Source organism: Anomaloglossus baeobatrachus, chromosome 3 (genome assembly GCF_048569485.1).
Source record: "Anomaloglossus baeobatrachus isolate aAnoBae1 chromosome 3, aAnoBae1.hap1, whole genome shotgun sequence".
NCBI classification, from domain to species: Eukaryota; Metazoa; Chordata; class Amphibia; order Anura; family Aromobatidae; genus Anomaloglossus; species Anomaloglossus baeobatrachus.
Window position 1 is genome coordinate 315358405 of NC_134355.1, and position 23086 is coordinate 315381490.

The 23086-nt window shown below is 42.2% G+C and overlaps 1 protein-coding gene across 1 annotated transcript in view; it reads left to right on the forward strand.

Moving 5' to 3' along the window:
- Positions 1-23086, forward strand: part of LOC142295232 (amine sulfotransferase-like) — an 84544-nt gene that overhangs the window by 54614 nt on the left and 6844 nt on the right. Inside the window, exons 3-5 of the mRNA XM_075338325.1 lie at positions 4753-4879; positions 8643-8737; positions 12438-12618. Coding sequence (XP_075194440.1) covers positions 4753-4879; positions 8643-8737; positions 12438-12618 — 403 coding nt within the window. The remainder of the gene's footprint in view (positions 1-4752; positions 4880-8642; positions 8738-12437; positions 12619-23086) is intronic.

Below are 23086 nucleotides of genomic sequence, written 5' to 3' on the forward strand. Positions count from 1 at the left end.
TGTATGCTTGCCGGGCTGCCCCCAACCGTCAACTGCGTATTTGTACCCAGCTGGGAACCAAAAATATAGGGAAGCCCTTTTTTTTTTTTAAATTATTTCATGAATTTCATGAAATAATTAAAAAAAAAAAAATAAAAGGACGTGGGCTTCGCCCAATTTTTGTGTCCACCCAGGTAACACTAGGCAGCTGGGGATTGGAATCCACAGCGCAGGGTGCCCAAGCTTTTTGGGCACCCATGCTGCGAATTGCAGTTCACAGCCACCCCAGAAAATGGCTCATTCATAGAAGCGCCATTTTCTGGCGCTGTATCCAACTCTTCCAGCCGCCCTGGTGACGGGTGGCTCGCTGGGTAATAATGGGGTTAGGGCTAGCTGTATATTATCAACTGGCCCTAAGCCCGAAATTCATGGTGTCACGCCAATATTAGACATGGCCACCATGAATTTCTAGTACAGATAAAATAAAACACACAAAAATATTTTTATTAGAAATAAAACACAACACAATTAGTGACTCCATCTTTATTGAAATAAAGAACCCCCTCCGCAGTAATCCTGGGTCAAGGGTCCCGCGCCGTCCAATCCGAATCCAATATCATCTGATCGGTTTGCTGGAAGGCAAAGCGATCAGATGATGTGTCAGCTTTAAGGGCCTGAATCACATGACACAGCAGCTGATTGTATAAAAGCCGTTTATACAATCAGCTGATGCATCAGTGCAAAAAAAAAAAACAAAAACACTACACACTTCTGTGCAGACTCCTGTCCGACAGCAGCAGCTGATAGTTTAGCCGGCCGGTTGGTAAGAAGCCGGCCTCACCGCTCGACTTATAGTGTCAGCTGATTCAGTCGGGTGACCGCATCAGCTGATCATCGCCAGGTCTGAGAGAGAGAGAGAGGAGAGAGCAATGCAGCTTCATTCTGTGAACTGCTCCTATTTTAGAGGTGTGTCCCGCGGCTCACAGCTGATGTCCGGCTCCTCCCCTCAGTACATAATTAAATTAAATTATAAATAAATAATAATTTAAAATATTTTTTTTTACCGGGGCGGCGGGGACTTGAACTCGTTAAGTAATACTCTTTAGGCAGTAGCTCTAACCATTGAGCCACTGCGTCTAATGAGAAGCATATGAAGATTTGGTTATCTTGACCTCTGCATTGCAGAGTGAAGTCTCCGGTGACAGCGCGGCACACTTCAGGTGCTGCGTGGAGAGGACACAGAGCACTCATGTTCTACGGGGCTCCCTGTCATCTTCATGTAGCATAGCTGAAAGCGTCATGTGGATTACTTCGGACCTGGATTGTTGTTTGGGGTTTAATAAAGAGGTAGATTAGGAGTTTTTTTGTCTTTTATTGCAAATAAAGGATTTTTCGTTGTGTGTGTTTCTTTACTTTCACTTACAGGTTAATCATGGAAGGTATCTCAGGGAGACGCCTGCCATGATTAACTCCTTATTACCCCGATTACCCCGCTCATCCCGAATTGCCCTGGTGCGGTGGCAGAGTCCCAGGACGGTCACATCTAATGGATGCGGCAATTCCAGGCGGCTGCTGGGTGATATTGTTAGGGTGGTGGGCTCCCCATAACTTGGCGCTCCGCATCCTGACAATACCAGCCTCCAGCCGTGTGGCTTTATCGTGGCTGGTATCAAAATTGGGGGAACCGCATTTTTTTTTTTATTATTTTTTATTTATTTTACTGCATGATATAGACCCTCCCACCAGCGGCTGTGATTGGTTGCAGTGAGACAGCTGTCACTCATCGTGGGGGTGTGTCTGACTGCAAACAATCATGGGCGCCGGTGGGCAGGGAAGGCAGGGAATACCTGATTGATTAATAAAGCGGCAGCCATTTTCAAAAGAGGAAAAGCCGCCGGAGATTTGTGACAGCCGTGCAGCGCCGCGCCCGTGACTGGTGAGTAGGAAAGAGAGAGGGATTGTGCTGGGGACGTAGAACGCATGCAGATACGCAACGTGCGCACATACTTACTGTGAAAAGCCATGCTTTTGGTGATCGAACCATTCTCGAATGGTAACTCTAACTGCCGAGCTTTAAGCAAATCGTTCGATTTCGTTGAACGACTCGAACACCCCCCAAAATCACTCGAACTTGAAATTGGCAAACCGTTCGACTCGAACATCGCTCAAATCTAGTGCTTACCTGACGGTGTTTGTGACTTGATGCTTTATTCCTGTAATGATGGTGGTTCTGCATTCATGAATTGATAGTGATTCTTGTAATGTAGAGTATATCACAAAAGTGAGTACACTCCTCACATCTTTTTAAATATTTAATTATATCATGTCATGAGACAACATTGAGGATCTGACACTTTGATAGAATGTAAAGTAGTCAGTGTACAGCTTGAAAACCAGAGTCAATTTGATGTGCCTTCTTTATAATTCACAGACAACCATTAATGCCTAAACCGCTGGCAACAAAAGGGAGTACAACCCCAAGTAAAAATGGCCAAATTGTGCCCAAAGTGTGAATATTTTGTGTGACTACCATTATTTTCAAGCACTGCCTTAACCATTTTGTACATGAAGTTCACTAGACCTTCACAGGAGCTACTGGAATCCTCTTCCACTCCTCCATGATGACATCAAAGAGCTGTTGGATGTTAGAGACCTTGCGCTCCACCTTCCTTCGTGGAGGCATTCTTGTACTAATGGTGGTAGTTTTGATCTTGTACCCAGGTAGCAATCCATAACATGATTCATGGCTAAAACTGAAAATTCTGAAAACTAAGAGTTTTGAGATTTTCCAGAGAATATGGTTAAGTCGCTGCTAAAAAAACACAGTAGAAGTTTGGGTATGTTCACTCTGATTTTATTTTGAAAGTGTCCAAATCCTTCTCAAATACTCAAAACATGTTCTGAAGGTGGTTCTGGTGATTATATTTATATATTATATTTTTTTGCAGACCTTAAGATTGATTCAGTATAATAATAATAATAATAATAATTTTATTAAATTTATATAGCGCTATTAATTCCACAGCCCTTTACATACATTGTGAGCCCCAATGGGGACAGTGTTGCCAATCTAAACTCCCTATCTATATGTCTTTTGAGTGTGGGAGGAAACCGGTGTACCCGGAGGAAACCCACGCAAATATAGGGAGAACATACAAACTCCTTGTGTCGCGGGCGGAGGGGACGCACTTGCCACGCTCGGGTCCGGGGCTTCTGCTGCTGCTGCTCGGTGGCTCGAGCAGCGCTCCTCGCCCGTGAGTGAAAAGGGGTGGTATGTTTAGGGAGATTGTTCGCGACGCCACCCACGGGACATGGTGATGATGGCACCACCGCTGCTGGTAACAGGGTTCCTGGGAGAGATGGTAGGGTGCAGCTGGGATGTTGTCCCCTCCGTGGGTAGGGGGGGGGGGTTGGTGATCCCGGGGCCCGGTGATGTAATGGGGAGGCTGGATGGCTGGGGTGCAGGGACTGTGCGGCGCGATGCCGGACGGCACTGGTGTACTCACTCAGACAATCACTGACAGAGTCTCTGGTAAACCAAAACGGCCGGATGGACGGGTTCCGCAGCGTTGTTGTTTGCAGTGTTGTTCTCTCCCCAGACGGCTGATGGTGGCTGTCTTTCCCTGCACCTTTTAGAATGTTCTGACTCCTGTGGTTGCCCACCGGTAGTCCGCTCCCTGGCGTATAGGTGCCGTAGGAGCCCATTTTGCCTGCAGGCACTGGCCCTTGGATCTCTAGCCTGTCGCGGTGGCTGTATATCCTCACGGTGTGGACTGTTGCCTTCTGTCGGGACTTGGTTGTTGGGGAACCCCTGGGGTTCCTGTCACACTCGGATTTGACTATTGATGGCGGCTCCAAGCCTGGTTGGGGTCCGATGGCCCTGCCTGTGTGCTTAGCTTCACTCCGTGCCCCGGTTTGGTACCGGCAGGCCAACGCCCGACCCCGGTCCTTACGGCTTCGCAGAGTTCCACCAACTCCTGCAGATGGCCACCACCATCTGCCAACCTTGCTGTCAGTGCCTGGGCTCCTACCCACCTGAAGTGTTTACTCCTCTCACTTCCACCTCCAGAACTGATCTGACACTTTTCCCGCATCCAGGCCTGTGAACTCCTTGGTGGGTGGGGCCAACCGCCTGACTCCGCCCCACCTGGTGTGGAAATCAGACCTTGGAGGGAGGCAACAAGGGTTTTTGGTTGACTGTTGTAACTGTCTAGGGTGGGGGGGGGTGTATGTTGGTATGTCTGTGACTACCTGGCTAGTCCAGGACGTCACACTTGCAGATGGTGTCCTTGGTGGGATTTGAACCCAGGACCCCAGCGCTGCAAGGCTGCAGTGCTAACCAATGAGCCACCGTGCCACCCATACCACTGTTGCCCTTGGTCCAAAAAATGTTGTGCACCCCTGCTTTAGCTGATATGAGGCCTGAGTGGGGCATTTGCTTTTGTGTCATTCATATGTCCCAATCGAGGGCATTATTGTTGACAGATTATTCATTTTGGTAAGATTATTATCTTTTCACAAGGTAACCCCAGTAATACTGTTTGTTTAGCTGTGATTTTTTTTCTCGCCCTATATCGGACAATGCTTGTTAACTTAAAAATCCATGGAAGAAAGACAAATGCAAAATGTTACAAAAGTACAATCTCAAATTGCTGGACTGGAAGGGTTTAATTGCTTAAGGTGACTACTTTTTATTTTACTTGTTAGGTGATGATGCTGATTAACAAAACAACTGTTAGCTTAGTATACTTAATTTTTTCTTATTGCTTTCAGATTGTATATGTGAGTAGAAACCCAAAGGATTGTATGGTGTCTTATCATCACTTCTACAAAAGATTTTCTACATTTAATTTTAAAATGAATATTGAACAATTCATGGACCTCTTCACAACGGGAAGAGGTAATTATCATATCCTATTTAACACTAGGAGTCCGAGAAATTTCAACCTTCCCCCTGAAGTCCCGAAAGAGGGTCAAATGACCCTTAAGGTGGCTTTACACACTGCAACATCGCAAACGACATCGCTGTAACGTCACCGGTTTTGTGACGTAATAGCGACCTCCTCAGCGACATTGCAGTGTGTGAAACACATCAGCGACCTGGCCCCTGCTGTGAAGTTGCTGATCGCTACAAATCGTTCAGGACCATTCTTTGGTCCTTTGTTTCCCGCTGTGCAGCAAAGTCTCAGTGTGTAAAGGGGACTTAAAACACTGGAAACGAGTGATGTGTCACAATATCTGTCAATCACTATTCTCTGTCAGTCGGTCTCTCCCTCTCGGTCTCTATTCTCTCTCTGTCGGTCCGTCACTATCTCTGTCCTTCTCTCACAGTCTGTCGGTCGGTCATTTTCCCCTCCTCTCTCATACTCACCGATCCCCGGCGCGGCACTGCACGACATTCACACTGCTGCGGCGGCTTTTCCTCTTTTGAAAAATCCGGCCGCTCATTAAACAATTTCGTATTCCCTACTTTCCCCGCCCACAGGCGCCTATGATTGGTTGCAGTGAGACACGCCCCCACGCTGAGTGACAGGTGTCTCACTACACCCAATCACAGCAGCCGGTGGGCAGGTCTATACTGTGCAGTGAAATCAATAATTAAATAATTTAAAAAAACGGCGTGCGGTCCCCCCCAAATTTTAATACCAGCCAGATAAAGCCATAAGGCTGAAGGCTGGTATTCTCAGGATGGGGAGCTCCACGTTATGGGGAGCCCCCCAGCCTAACAATACCAGTCAGCAGCCGCCCAGAATTGCCGCATACATTATATGCGATAGTTCTGGGACTGTACCCGGCTCTCCCCGATTTGCCCTGGTGCGTTGGCAAATCGGGGTAATAAGGAGTTATTGGCAGCCCATAGCTGCCAATAAGTCCTAGATTAATCATGTCAGGCGTCTCCCCGAGATACCTTCCATGATTAATCTGTAAATTACAGTAAATAAACACAGACACCCAAAAAAATCTTTTATTAGAAATAAAAAACACAAACACATTCCCTCATCACCAATTTAATAAGCCCCAAAAAGCCATCCTTGTCCGGCGTAATCCACGGACCTCCAGCGTCGCTTCCAGCTGTGCTGCATGCAGGTGACAGGAGCAGCAGAAGACACCGCCGCTCCTGTCACCTCCACGCAGCTAATGAAGACAGTCGCGCGATTGGCTGAGCTGTCACTGAGGTTACCTGCTGTCACTGGATCCAGCGGTGGATGCAGCGGTGGCCGCGGGTAACCTCAGTGACAGCTCAGCTGATCGCGCTACTCACCGCCGCTCCAGGCACGCCAAACGCAGCAACTAAGGTGAGTAGCACGATCAGCTGAGCTGTTACTGAGGTTACCCGCGGCCACCGCTGCATCCACCGCTGGATCCAGGTAACCTCAGTGACAGCTCAGCTGATCGCGTTATTGCCTTCATTAGCTGCGTGGAGGTGACCGGAGCGGTGGTGTCTTCTGCTGCTCCTGTCACCTCCATGCAGCAGAGCTGGAAGCGACGCTGGAGGTCCGTGGATTACGCCGGACAAGGAGGGCTTTTTGGGGCTGATTAAATTGGTGATGAGGGAATTTGTTTGTGTTTTTTATTTCTAATAAATGATTTTTTCAGTTGTGTGTGTTTATTTACTGTAATTTACAGATTAATCATGGAAGGTATCTCGGGGAGACGCCTGACATGATTAATCTAGGACTTATTGGCAGCTATGGGCTGCCAATAACTCCTTATTACCCCGATTTGCCAACGCACCAGGGCAAATCGGGGAGAGCCGGGTACAGTCCCAGAACTGTCGCATATAATGTATGCGGCAATTCTGGGCGGCTGCTGACTGATATTGTTAGGCTGGGGGGCTCCCCATAACGTGGAGCTCCCCATCCTGAGAATACCAGCCTTCAGCCGTATGGCTTTATCTGGCTGGTATTAAAATTTGGCGGGGACCGCACGCCGTTTTTTTAAGTTATTTAATTATTGATTTCACTGCACAGTATAGACCCGCCCACCGGCTGCTGTGATTGGGTGCAGTGAGACACCTGTCACTCAGCGTGGGGGCGTGTCTCACTGCAACCAATCATAGGCACCTGTGGGCGGGGAAAGTAGGGAATACGAAATTGTTTAATGAGCGGCCGGCTTTTTCAAAATAGTAAAAGCCGCCGCAGCAGTGTGAATGCCGTGCAGCGCCGCGCCAGGGATCGGGGAGTATGAGAGAGGAGGGGAAAATGACCGACAGACTGTGAGAGAGGGACAGAGATAGTGACGGACCGACAGAGAGAGTATAGAGACCGAGAGGGAGAGACCGACTGACAGAGAATAGTGATTGACAGATATTGTGACACATCACTCGTTTCCAATTTTGACTAGCTAGGTCGTTCTGCAGGTCCGGATCGCTGTTGCGTCTTTGGCCAGGTTTGCCTGTTTGACAGCTCACCAGAAACTCACCAGAGACTTTATAGCGATCCCGGCCAGGTTGGAATCGCTGGTGGGATCGCTGAAAATCTCAGTGTGTAAAATGGCCTTTAGTCGAAACTGAATAGAACTAACTAGAAACTAAATGGCTAAACTCAATGGAAAACAACAACCTCCTGTGGTGCGACAGTAATAGCCTTAATTACAGAACAAAAGACGGTGATTATAGGATATTAGCTAAAATCCTTCAGGTCATTCGACCCGTCTCTGGGTTCCAAAGGTAGAAATATTAAATGACCCCTCTCTGGGACTTCTGGTGTTAAGTTATACACTTTTAATTTACACACAATTTTAGCACTTGTGAAACTTATACATATGGTGGCTAACAGCCAGTAGAGAATAAACATCGACCAGGGTGGTCAGAAAACAAAATGTGTAACTTATGAATTTGATCACAGCAAATAATGATAAAAGTAATCTTTATTGTACATGAAAGTTAGAACACGCATGGACATAACTAAAACACAGGAGGGAGTGTGATATATAAAAGGTAAGCAAGGCACACTATGACCGCAATAAATGACATTTCACATAAATATTCAATGCTTCTGGCACAAAAAAGTATAAAAAAAATGTAAGTACATAGAGATGTTAAGAAAGATGAAATATATATGATTCGATACGTACAAAAGACTTAGGTGTTTGTTCAGATTTTTTAAAACTTTTTTTTATATATGTTTTTTTAATTGATTTTACTAGGTACCTTTAAGCCTGCACCATCCGATCACTTCTGCTGATCATAGCGATGCTTCAGCATTGTTCTGATCAGAAGAAATGCTTATATCCTGTGAGTGCCGTCTCTCTGCCGGCATTCACAGAAAGCACGTTATGACAGCGATAGGGGTGATCATCTGACCACACGCTGTTATGGCAACCCACTGGCACCCCATGATTACTCCCCATTGGAGTGCGTTTAATTGCAGTCAGAGTTTGACGGCGCTATCTTAGGGATTAACAAGCACGGGTGGACAGGAGATCCACCCGCGCCTGTTGGATGCATGTCTGCTGATCATAACATAAAACTTAACTTAAGTAATTTTATATTAGTTTCCCCTTATTGAATATTTGAGATGGAAAATGCCACTTTTTATTTTTTTACATTTGTTAGCCCATTGAAAATGCAGTAACTTTACAACTTTTATACCTTAAAATTCAATATTAGATTTTATATATGGCCATAACAATTCTACATTAAATTACAAAAAAATTTACAGTTCTAGGTGGCTCGTGGTTTGATCATGTTAGAGACTGGTATACCCACAAAGATGAATTCAACATCCTTTTTGTGACATATGAGGAAATGGTTAAGGTAATTATAACATTTCATAAAGGTTGCAGGTTTTATAATGCTTTTTTTGGTCGTATGTCACAAATATTTGCAGAAAAAAAAAAGTAACAAAACTGCGCGCACACTCACAATTAGTGTTCCCAATCAGCTGTAAATTTTGCAATTATTTAGAGCAGTATTCCCCAGCTCCAGTCCTCAAGGCCCACCAACAGTGCATGTTTTCAGGATTTCCTTAGTATTGCACAGGTGATGATTCCAAAACAATTCCAATAATAAGGAAATCCTGAAAACTTGCACTGTTGGTGGGCCTTGAGGACTGGAGCTGGGGAACACTGCTCTAAATAATTGGAAAATTTACAATTGGGATTTACTCAAAACTCATCTAATTGAAGGCACTTATGTACATTTTTGATAAAGAATAAAACATTATAAATTTCTAAGAAAGGAAACAGCATCTTGCCTTGTGTGCCAAATCATTATTTTTAAACTTAAAGAGGTGGTTCACCCCTTTTCATTACTGGCCACATCGATATGTTGAGAAGCAAGGCTTCTCTCAAATACAAGCACTATTGGCAACAAAATGTGAGTGGCGCTATTGCGGTCCGCTCATCCCCTTCGTGTGACAACCCGAGCTCCGTGATCTCTGGGAACCGGAAACGTCACATCAACTTCCTCTTGAACTGACATCACCGTGACCGGCCTCAGTCTCCCTGAGTGACTGGACTGTGGGCAGCATTTCACCGCTCTCCACAGCCCAGCATCACTCCTCCTCTGCAGTGAAGGAGGGAGCAGGGAGATGCTGGGCTGTGCTGAGCGGTGAAACGCCACCCACATCCCAGTCACTCAGGCGGACTGCGGCCCACCTGAGTTGACATGACATCACCAGACATCAGAGGTCACAGAGCCCAGGGGTCACGCGAAGGGGGTGAGTAGACCACAATAGCGCAGCTAAGAGGCACTATTTTCAACAAAAGGTATTTGACAAAAACCTTGTTTCTCAACATAACATCAATGTGGCCAGTAATGAAAATGGGTAAACTACCCCTTTAAGCTCTTCCTTACATCCGCTTTTATCTATATAAACATAACCATGTAGCATAGCGCCATACTAAAAAATTATGGAGTCACTTGGCTCTGAGAATGTTCAGGTCAGTTGTTTACTTTTGTTTAAAAAAAGCAGATCACAGACATGGCACAAAACTAAAGTCATTTCAAATGTAAACTCTCCGGCTTTAAGAAACACAAAAAAAAAAAAAAAAAAATCATGAAAACATATTGTGCTAGCCAGTAACGGTAACTTTTCAAGACCAAACAGTGGGGAAAAAAATTATGGAATCACCCTGTAAATTTTCATTCCCAAAACTAACACCTGCATTAAATAAGATCTGCTCATTAGTCTGCATCTAAGAAGCAGTGATCACACCTTGGAAAGCGGTTGCACCAAGTGGACTGACATGAATCATGGCTCCAATACGAGAGATGTCAATTTAAACAAAAGGAGATTAATATCAAACTCTTAAAAGAGGGTACGGTAAATCATCACGCAATGTTGCAAAAGATATTGGTTATTGTGTCTAAAATCTGGACCAAATACAAACAACATGGGAAGGTTGTTAAAAGGCAAACATACTGGTAGACCATGGAAGACATCAAAGCGTCAACACAGGAAACTTAAAGCAATATGTCTCCAAAACAGGAAATGCACAACAAAAAAAATGATGAACGAATGGGAGGAAACTGGAGTCAATGTCTGTGACCGAACTGTAAGAAAAAGCCTAAAGGAAATGGGATTTACATACAGAAAAGCTAAACAATAAAAAGATGACTGCCTGAAGAGAACATGTACATTTTCACAGTCATTGATGATATTGGGCTGCATGTCAGGTAAAGGCACTGGGGAGATGGCTGTTATTAAATCTTCAACAAATGCCCAAGTTTACATTGAAATTTTGGACACTTTTTTTTATCCCATCAATTGAAAGGATGTTTGGGGACGATGAAATCATTTATCAAGATAATAATGCATCCTGCCAGAGAGCAAAAACTGTGAAAACATTCCTTTAAAGAAGACACATAAGGTCGACAGCCTGCTAATAGTCCATATCTTAATCCAATTGAAAATCTTTGGTGGAAGTTGAAGAAAATGGTCCATGACAAGGCTCCAACTTGCAGAGCTGACCTGGCAACAGCAATCAGAGAAAGTTGGAGCCCGATTGATGAAGAGTATTGTTTGTCAGTCATTAAGTCCATGCCTCAGAGACTGCAAGATGTTATAAAAGCCAGAGGTGGTGCAACAAAATACTAGTGATGTATTGGAGTGTTCGTTTATTTTTCAGGATTCCATAATTTTTTCCTCAGAATTGAGTGATTCCATAATTTTTTCCCCCTGTTTGGTCTTGAAAAGTAACAGTTACTGGCTAGCCCATTATGTTTTCATGATTATTTTTTTTTTTAGTGTTTCTTAAAGCCAGAAAGTTGACATTTGAAATTACTTTAGTTTTGTGCCATGTCTGTGATCTGCTTGCTTTTATTAAACAAAGTAAACAACTGAATCAACATCCTCAGAGCCAGGTGATTCCATAATTTTTGCCAGGGGTTGTACATCTACACACAGACAAAATTGTTGGTGCCCTTCTGTTAGGCTAAGACCCCACTTTGCGTTTCCACCTGCGTTTTAGATGCTTTTTAGGTCCGTTTTGAGAAGCACTTTTTTCATGCCAAAAGGCATGCGTTTTGATTTCACAGCAAAGTCTAGGAAAATGGGGATTTCTAGACCCACTTTGCGTTTCTAAACACTGCGTTTAATTTGCATATTTTGTGGCAAAAACCATGTGTTCAAAGAAGCAGCATGTCAATTGTTTTTACCATTTTGGGTGCGTTTCACGAACATTGAAGTCAATGAGAAATGGCAAAAACCAATATTCCTTCTAATTCCTGCGTTTTACCTGCTTTTATGTGCAGGAAACATGTGTTTTGGACTTCAAAAACGCATGCTTTTTGGACATTAAAATAATGATTTACACACACACACACACACACACACACACACAGTCCGACAATTAAATTACAACAAAATTATAATTTATTGCTATTTTTGCAATAAATAGTATATTACCGCTATAATTTTATTCAATATTTCAATTTTCTTTATTATTTCAAAAAATCTGTATGCGTTTCTTTCTTTTCTCTTTTTTCATTGTGTTTGACAGATTAAACTTTATTTAGCAGTGTCTTGATGTTCAAAACGCATCTGTCAAAACGCAGGTGATAAAGCATGTAAAAAGCGCTGAAAACGCATCTAAAATGCGGAAAATACGCATGCGTTTTCAGCGCTAAATTTCTGAAAAAGGCAACTTTGGTCAAATCAATTAAGCCCAAAACGTGCGTTTTGAACTGCAAGTAGGAGAACGCAAAGTGGGGTCTTAGCCTTAAAGTAAGAAAAACCCATAATGGTCACTAAAATAACTTGAAACTAACAAAACTATTTTTTTTTAATTTAAATATTTTTTTTAAAAAAAACGCATGCAGGTCCTCTTAGTTTGGTACACAGCCAAGTTAAGCGCACGGCTGTGGGCTGCATCCTGTAGTTGTATTCTATATCTGTGCTGGGTATCATAATATGACAAAGGATGGTTATGCTGTAATACTAATGAAAATTTTACAAAAATACATGAACTATTTTCCATGTATGTATTCTTGTAGCTTTTCGTTTTCATTTCAGGACCTTCGATCTGCTGTGCTGAAAATATGCAAATTTATAGACAAAAGTCTTGATGAGAAAGCAGTTGACATGGTTGTGGAAAAAGCAATGTTTAAAACCATGAAAAATGATCCAGATGCCAATTATACATTTTACCCAACTGACCTTATAGAAGCAAGTGAATGTGGATTTCTACGTAGAGGTAAAGTCGATAATATTTAGATAAACTCAATAACTTACATCTATAAGCACTGAGGTTCATATGCAGCTTTACAATTAAAGATTTATGAACATATTTCGGTAAGCAAAAACCTTTTCATATATATATATATATATATATATATATATATATATAAAATCACATTATCTTGGGATTCAAATACAAATATTTCCCTTCATTAGAAAGGCTGAAAGTTTGTCTGAATAATTATTATTATATTTTTTTGGTTGGTGATGGAACGGTTTTTCCTTAAGAGGACCTGCTAATAGAGATCAGTGAATCTTTTGAAATTCAAAATTGCTCTTTAATACCAACATACCCTAGTCCTATATGTTGAGATCACCTTGATATTACTATCAGTAAACACATGGTAATTGGTGGGAACAACAGCCTGTATAACAAACTGAACTAAAATAAATTTTTCACTTTTTTTTAAATTTAACATTGGTTAAAAAAAATAATAAATTTTGTTGGCAGATTGCTGTTCTGTTGATGTTTTATACACAGGCAGTGTACACTTAAGAAGTCGTGACTTTTTAAGAAAAGTTGTCCTAAAATGATCCCCCTTTGGAAGTAGAATATGCTTGTTTAGAGAAAGGAAGAATTAATACCTTTTTATCAAGCTGTTAAAAAAAAAGTATCCCTTTTTGAAGCAGTAGTAGGTTTGCGGTTTGGAAATTAAAGAAGAATCAATTGAAATACTTTTTGTCATTCTTGGGACATAGTATTTAAGGAGTGATACCTTTATAGGCTAACCAAAAATATATTAGCAAGCTTTCAGAGCACCAAGGCTCCTTCAGGCAAATTACAAATGAATTACTGATATACTGATACTGATTATAAAGGGATCACTCCTAAAATACTTTTGTCATTCTTGGGACATAGTATTTCAATTGATTTTTCTGGCTAACACGGTACCACAATATTACCCTGTATTGCACATTATAAGAAATTAAAGATGCAATGTCTTATTAAGAAGCTGTGCAAACACTATCCATGTTTTGGGAGCAGAAATAGGTTTTCTTTTTAAAAAATGAAGCAATTTATTTTTCACAAACTTTGCAATATTATCCCATTTTTTTTAGCGGTTTTGTGTTTTTCTTCTTGTGCTGGGTAGTGTTTCCAACAAAAGTCAATTATAGTTAAAGAATGCAATCTATAGGCATGAAATATGAGGCTGATCAATATGATGAGACAGGTAAGTAGATATGTGAAGCCAGCATTGGCAGCACAGAACAGATCTAACATAATGGATAGGCAGTAGATGTCCAGCTTTTCTGGGCACTGGCACAGGAAGCATCAGCACAGTATAGAATAAAACCCAAAAGTTATGCTAATGTATGGTTATCATTGGCATCAGCCACAGGCAAAAGATCAAAAATGATCTATGCCTGATTCATTTAGACAAAACTAGCATTTTACGCACTTTAGTGGACAGTCTGATGTGCTTGAGCATCATAAAGCTACTTGACATTTTGAATGTAGCTTTCCATTTATTGCCACTGCTCCATTTTACTATCGCAAAAGTCCATTTGGCCAGGGCATCTGCTGTAGAAAGGACAAAGGCCAGATAAGACTGAACCTGACTGTTCAGTCGGTGCAACTCTGTATGCGTATTAAGTTGGTGCATTGTATGATATACAGTATGACAAAAGGAGAGTACACACCTCAAATTTTGGTAATTTTATTATATCTTTTCATGAGATGATACTGAAGATATGACACTTTAAATTATGTCAAAGTAGTATCATGCTGACTTTGGGGTAGCGGGGAACCGTTGCTCCCAAGCTGTCCCTCAAGCTTAACAGAACCAAGTATTCTTCCATGGTTTCTGAGTGCAGAAGCAGGTCAGTTACATATTGTAGCAGACATTCCAGCCGTGAAAACACGCTCAGCACGACTGCCAATGCCTGATAAAAATATGTAAGACTGCTGTGGAAGCCCTGGGGAAGTACAACAAACATGGTACTGTTTGTTCCCCACTGTAATGGCAAATTTGTACCCACAGTTTTTGATAGAAAATAACCCATTAACAGTATCAGTGGTCGAGAATATGCGGCTTTTGCCACTTATCCTTGCCATAATGTCCGGAATCTATGCAATTACAAGGGCAGACATCGGGGTGTGTTTGTTAAGGATACGTAGGTCTATCATGAGACTCAACGCTTTGGTGTCATTTTTCTTCACCGGCCATAGAGGGTTGTTGCACTTTGAATTTCCCTCTATTACTATACCCCTTGTCTCCAATTCCAGGACAGTGTTGACTATCAACTGGGTCGCTTCTAATGGGAAGCAATATTGATGTTGACGGAGTGGGACTGGTCACTGTATGTTCACCTGGACACCAATCAATCAGCCACAGTCATTTTTACTCTGCCCACAGATCAGGAGGTTTGTACACAATGGGTTTGAGGTCTCAGTTGTGTGAGAAGTTTGGCCATTTGTGTTTGAGGACATCTGCTGAACTTTCCATATTTGGTAACGGTGGACCAAGACATTGGCGTTGTTTACTACACATCTTGGATAGTCTGGATCACTTCCATACAATGCAGTTTGCCAAATCCAGGATCCATCTGTTTTGGGTCATTACATCAGTTTCGATGATGTTATCAGAACCGGGGTTAATACCACACTGGCATCCTAAGGGTTAAGTGTTTGGCAATCTGGTCAATGACTCACTTCCTCAATTCTGTGGGCCTTCACTCCCCCTTGTTGGTGATCAAATCCGATCACCATACACTGAGGGCTGTTGGGATGTAAATCGGGTTAGATATTGGTGATGGAGATTTCCGCCCCAGTATCAAGCATAATTTGCATGTCCTGATCTTTGATTTTGGACTTTATGTGGGGTCTCCCATAAGGATTCAATATGACAGGACATACAGGTGTCAGCTCTTTAGGGATCACTACTTGTCAATCGAGGTTGACAAGATTCTCAGTAAGTACCTGTGGCACACATACTGTCACTTGTGGGATCTCATCTGTGGTTCTTTTTGTGGAATCAGTAGAGTCCACACAAACGGTACCTTGAGCTGGATATTTACAGTGGCCACACATTTGTGCCTGCTCTTGCAAATGGCCCTGATTCCTGTCTGTCTGTTCCCCCACTGTTCTGGTATAATTAGGTTTCATCTTGAAACCATTATTGACAGATTTTCAGGGCTGTTACCGTTCTGTACCCATTGAGGACAATCTATTTTCATGTGTGCGTATTGCAAACAAAGAAAGCATTGAATGCTTCCTGTCTTTTCCCATGACTGAGCCGTGGGGCAAACAGTTTGTTTGTTTTTAGCATGGTGTACACATTCATCTTGTGATTTAATGTGTTTGGGCACATGGTCCCTAACTTTGATAGACTTCGTATTGTACAGTAGATCATGTCTACACTGTTCAATAATCATGGCCACATCAGTGCAAATTGCAGTATCAAGGTGTGGGAATTTTTCCACAAACACGTGGATCATGCCTAGTGGAATAGCGATACCTTGATCCATTGTGACCTTCCTGTACATAGCTTCAAACCGTCCACACCGAGACAATAGCTCATAGTGTATAGTTGGCTTGAAGTTGGTCTTTCCAAAATAACATCCTGGTGTTCCGTAGTCAGTGTCATGAGTCAAGAAAGTCGTTCTTCCTCATCATGAAACTGGCCATTCCTGGGTTGCGTTCTCCAAGTTGCCTCATACCTCTAATTGAGAGGTTTAAGCAACCACAATTTGAATAATTCCATGCGATATTCATGGGCCACAAAATATTTATTGCAATGACCCTCAAAGATATCACATGAGGTAAACAAATCACTTCATGATCTTATTTTGGGATCTCCTTGCAAATCCATAACAGGAAACATATTTTTTCTATACTGTTATGGTTAAGATAAAATTCCTCCGGTCTTTCCAGATGATTTGGAGGATTGGAAGTGGTGCAATCTGTATCCCACCTACTTCCAAATCTTCAACTGTCATCCTGACTCAGGAATCGGATGCTACATCTGTCTTCCAATGGTGTTTGAGTAAACTGTAGCGACTGTGCCACCTGTCCCCTGGTCTCTTTAGCTCTGGATCTATGATCTCTAGGAGGCGTGGAAACTGTTACCGTCATCTCATCCTGTGCCATTCCCGAAACACAAACCTGCTTCGTGGACACAAGTGACATGCTATTCATACCAGTCCGTGACAGATTAGAGATGACCTGTTTAAAAATCCTCAATGATTTGCGTCTTTGAAGCCAGATTCTCTCTAAGTGTGGGTACCAGTGCATCCATGGATGCAACTCTGTTTTTAAACTAATTGATCGCAGTGTACAGTTGGAGGAGCTCTCTGTCCTTGTCTCAATAATATGTCTCTTTCCCCGAGATCTTAGATTCCAACACACTGGACACTGAACCCTGGACCTTTTCTTGTAATTCTGTTTCAAGTGTGTGGATTTGTTTCATGTTCTCCACACAACAATCATAGTGGAAGCTATCTGGCATGGACACTTTCTCTGCATTTCTTTTACTAGAAAGTGTCACACTAGGTACAGGGAAGTACCAAGCGAACAACGAAAGGGAAGGGAAACCCTGTGTCTAGGGTAGAGGAGGTTGGTGACCCCTGACCAAACCTACAGCTGGTCCCTGGGGTCCCTCAGCACCCTAGAAAGTTTCCGCAACCTATGCGCCAATCTGGATATCTGACCCTAGGTATCCCTAGTGCTAGGCCTTAAATAGGGAATGAATGGGACAAGCTCTTTGTCATTCCCACTAAACACTATAGAGGACATAAGGAGAGCACACAGGGGAAAGTGTATGAACTACTTATCCACAGATAACTAAGGTAGAAGTTCAGCAAAATTAAAGCAACAATATCATAGATCAGTACAAGTCACCTGCTTGCAATCAGAGCTGCATGAACGGAATAATATCACCAGCACAAGTCCAGGGAAGATGGGAGTATTTAAGCACAAGGAAAATACTGATGATCATCAGCTGGACGGAAGGAGTGCACCCCTGGGTCCTAAAGGGGAATAGATGAAAATCCAGCAGGAAAGCTACATAGTACAAGAATACTAACAGCAGGATCAATAGAAAGTCAGGGAGCATTTTGCGCAGCCAAACGATGTGACGCTCTATTGGCAGAAACCCCATGACTGTCTGTCATCTGTGACACACCCATAACAGCAAGTTTTTCCACGTGATTTGACTTGCAACTGCTGCCCTCAAATGTGTACACCAATTTTGCCAGCATTTGTAAGCTTTTTTTTGTTTTGTGGAAAACACTTCTACTACGACATACCTTGTGGGTGTATGCCTGGTCCAGCAAAGCAGACCAGAGCATCTCTGTGGACTTCTATGTGTTGGGAATTACAGGGTTAAGTGTACTATTTTTACATAGGTCTTTGACTCTGGAGAAGATCATAATCGCTCTTCTGTTTCTTCATTCTTCTTGTGCTGCTTGAAGAGAGGTCCAATACCGGATCACCTTGTTTTCCAACCAGCTGGACTCCTTAGATGACCTGAACCTTGATGGTCTTCGAATGATTTGACGTGATGATCTTCTTCGCCGTAGACTGTACGTGGCAAAGAGCGGGCAAAGGAATCAGAAGCAAGTTAAAAAAAAATCTGGAAAAAAACAAAGAAGATTGGGTTCTCTGTTGAACTTTTTTTGTTTCACGTATAGCTAAAAGGTGAACATCTTCGTCATCTGTTTGGACTACCAGGGACCGAACACACAGATTAACATAACACTACACCGTGTCTGTTTTCTGTCCCCCATGCCTCCGGCCTGGTCAGTTCGCAGAAGATGACCCCAGATTTCAACAGAGTAAAACATGTATGTATATATATATATATATATATATATACACACACACATATATATACATATACAGTTAGGTCCAGAAATATTTGGACAGTGACACAAGTTTAGTTATTTTAGCTGTTTACAAAAACGTGTTCAGAAATACAATTATATATATAATATGGGCTGAAAGTGCACACTCCCAGCTGCAATATGAGAGTTTTCACATCCAAATCGGAGAAAGGGTTTAGGAATCATAGCTCTGTAATGCATAGCCTCCTCTTTTTCAAGGGACCAAAAAGTAATTGGACAAGGGACTCTAAGGGCTGCAATTAACTCTGAAGGCGTCTCCCTCGTTAACCTGTAATCAATGAAGTAGTTAAAAGGTCTGGGGTTGATTACAGGTGTGTGGTTTTGCATTTAGAAGCTGTTGCTGTGACCAGACAACATGCGGTCTAAGGAACTCTCAATTGAGGTGAAGCAGAACATCCTGAGGCTGAAAAAATAGAAAAAATCCATCACAGAGATAGCAGACATGCTTGGAGTAGCAAAATCAACAGTCGGGTACATTCTGAGAAAAAAGGAATTGACTGGTGAGCTTGGGAACTCAAAAAGGCCTGGGCGTCCACGGATGACAACAGTGGTGGATGATCGCCGCATACTTTCTTTGGTGAAGAAGAACCCGTTCACAACATCAACTGAAGTCCAGAGTCAACAGTAAAGAGAAGACTCCATGAAAGTAAATACAAAGGGTTCACATCTAGATGCAAACCATTCATCAATTCCAAAAATAGACAGGCCAGAGTTAAATTTGCTGAAAAACACATCATGAAGCCAGCTCAGTTCTGGAAAAGTATTCTATGGACAGATGAGACAAAGATCAACCTGTACCAGAATGATGGGAAGAAAAAAGTTTGGAGAAGAAAGGGAACGGCACATGATCCAAGGCACACCACATCCTCTGTAAAACATGGTGGAGGCAACGTGATGGCATGGGCATGCATGGCTTTCAATGGCACTGGGTCACTTGTGTTTATTGATGACATAACAGTAGACAAGAGTAGCCGGATGAATTCTGAAGTGTACCGGGATATACTTTCAGCCCAGATTCAGCCAAATGCCGCAAAGTTGATCGGATGGCGCTTCATAGTACAGATGGACAATGACCCCAAGCATACAGCCAAAGCTACCCAGGAGTTCATGAGTGCAAAAAAGTGGAACCTTCTGCAATGGCCAAGTCAATCACCAGATCTTAACCCAATTGAGCATGCATTTCACTTGCTCAAATCCAGACTTAAGACAGAAAGACCCACAAACAAGCAAGACCTGAAGGCTGCGGCTGTAAAGGCCTGGCAAAGCATTAAGAAGGAGGAAACCCAGCGTTTGGTGATGTCCATGGGTTCCAGACTTAAGGCAGTGATTGCCTCCAAAGGATTCGCAACAAAATATTGAAAATAAAAATATTTTGTTTGGGTTTGGTTTATTTGTCCAATTACTTTTGACCTCCTAAAATGTGGAGTGTTTGTAAAGAAATGTGTACAATTCCTACAATTTCTATCAGATGTTTTTGTTCAAACTTTCAAATTTATTTCAAAACTTCAATAATATATGAGGGGACAGTACAGAGACCTTTCCAAAGATCTTTTTACACTTAGGCCTGCAACTGGAACACAGGGGCATCCGCTACGTCTTGAGGAAAGAAGGTTTAATCATAATCACAGACGAGGATTCTTTACTGTACGAGCAGTGAGACTATGGAACTCTCTGCCGCATGATGTTGTAATGAGTGATTCACTACTAACATTTAAGCAGAGCCTGGATGCCTTTCTTGAAAAATTTAATATTACCAGTTATGTATATTAGATTTTATGACAGTGTATTGATCCAGGAAACTAGTCTGATTGCCGGATGTGGAGTCAGGAAGGAAATTTTTTCCCCATTGGAACTTGTTTGCCACATTGGGGTTTTTTTGCCTTCCTCTGGATCAACATGTTAGGCTACGGGTTGAACTAGATGGACTTAGGGCCACTTTGCACACAGAGATAAATCTGCGGCAGATCTGTGGTTGCAGTGAAATTGTGGACAATCAGTGCCAGGTTTGTGGCTGTGTACAAATGGAACAATATGTCCATGATTTCACTGCAACCACAGATCTGCCAAAGATTTATCTGTGTGTGCAAAGTACCCCTTAGAGTCTCCCTTCAACCTTAAAAACTATGATACTATGATACTATGAAATTAAACGTTACAATCTGCACTTGAATTCTGTTGTAGAGATTTCATTTCAAATCCAATGTGGTGGCATGCAGAGCCCAACTCGCGAAAATTGTGTCACTGTCCAAATATTTCTGGAACTAACTGTGTATATATATATATATATATATATATATATATATATATATATATATATATATATATATATATATATATATATATATATATATATATATATATATATATATATATATATATATATACATATACATATACATATACATATACATTTAATATATTTTCTTATCCATACCACACAAAAAGCACAATACCTTTCACACAAAAACCCACAATAATCTATGAATAATTCCCACCCACATTACACACACGATCTTCCAACCCATCTGTCACTCGCTTTCCCTACAGGGCTTAAGAGGTTAAGAGATTATACAGCAATGTAGGGGTTAATGCAGGGATTGCAGTAACAGGAAGAGTTAACACAAACCACAGCAATAGCAGATGAATATCAAGGGGTTAATAGCAGAGCAGGGGTTATAGGAACACGGTAACGATACTTAGTATTGCTTCATACTTGAGGCTGTTTGAGGAAAAGGCAGAATGGAGCCAAGGCACAGCCATGGGCGTAGTGACCCATGACTTTCCTTTTGGGGCGGGGGGGGGGGGGGTAAATGTGATTTACTGTGATGTGTTCGGGTCATTTCGGCGAGCGGGGTTCTTGGAGTTGGTGGAAATATCAGGGTGGGGGGGTGGTATATCGGATAGATGGCGACCACCCTCCTCATTTATTCTAGAATGGTAATTGCCTGGCGGACTTGGGGGCGCTCCAGGGTAGGGGACTTCTGAGAGTCTGTTAGGGACAAAGTTTTCTGGCAAAAGTGGTGCCCCCAAGCTTGTGGTCGTGGCTGGGAGCAAATATGCCGGATGGTTTTGATAAACAATATTTGGTGTCAGTAAGGCTTTGGGGCTCCAAGAACCTCCCTTGTGTTTATATAAATGGTTATTTATTTGTATTATTTGTTAATAAAGGGGGCCAATCTGGCCAATTTATCCAATAATGGTGTTAAGTGTTTATTATCAGATGCGGAAAGGGAATTTTATGGGTTGGGGGTTTAACAAGCTGGTTGGGAAAGCCTCTGCAGTAGGGCAGTCAAAGAGGCTTCAGGCTGTTGGACGATTATCAACTGAGAGGCGCAGGGGAGTGTGGTGGAGGCGAAGAGCCAAAAAGGGGACCAGCGAGTGAGAGCTATAGAGGCGACAAAAACTGGAGGATGAGAGCAGTGTATGAGAAAGTAAGAAGATGAAGTGAAACCCCTATCTGTACTATACTGTGGCCAATATTTTAAATAGGGCGGGGCCAGCTCCCAAGGGTGGCAATACACTTTGAAGTGCTGGGCGCCTGTTTTAATAATTTGACTACCACAGCTCTCCGGGCTACCTGCAGGCTTTCCACATAAAGTATTTTTCAGTTCTTTGTCCAACATCCTGTACATATCTCTTAACATGGTAATTACCAGTGTCAGGAGATGGTCTCTTATTGTACACAAAGGCAAATATTGTGGGAAACCTTTTGGGGACTTGTAAAGCATGTAAATGAGGGACAGAGGTATGGGAATGTAAAAGGGACATTTACATGTAGGCAGATATTGTGGGAATTGAATCTATCTACAAGTGCATCTCAATAAATTAGGAAATCATCAAAAAGTTAGTTTATTTCAGTAATTCAATACAAAAAAGGGAAAGGTTGTTAAATGGGAAGGTTGTTAAAGGCAAACATACTGGTAGACCAAGGAAGACATCAAAGCGTCAAGACAAGAAACTTAAAGCAATATATCTCCAAAACCGGAAATGCACAACAAAACAAATGAGGAACAAATGGGAGGAAACTGCAGTCAATGTCTGTGACCGAACTGTAAGAAACCGCCTAAAGGAAATGGAATTTACATACTGAAAAGCTAAAAACAATAAAAAGATGGCTGCCTGAAAAGAACATGCAAATTTGCACAGTCATTGATGATATGGGGCTGCATGTCAGATAAAGGCACTGGGGAGATGGCTGTCATTACATCTTCAATAAATGCCCAAGTTGACATTGAAATTTTGGACACTTTTCTTATCCCATCAATAGAAAGAATGTTTGGGGATGATGAAATCATTTATCAAGATGATAATGCATCCTACCATAGAGCAAAAACTGTGAAAACATTCCTTGAAAGGAGACACTGAAGGTCAATGTCATGGCCTGCAAATAGTCCGGATCTCAATTTAATTGAAAATCTTTGGTGGAAGTTGAAGAAAAATGGTCCATGACAAGGCTCCAACCTGCAAAACTGATCTGGCAACAGTAAGCAGAGAAAGTTGAAGCCAGATTGATGATGAGTACTGTTTGTCACTCATTAAGTCCATGCCTCAGAGACTGCAAGCTGTTATAAAAGCCAGAG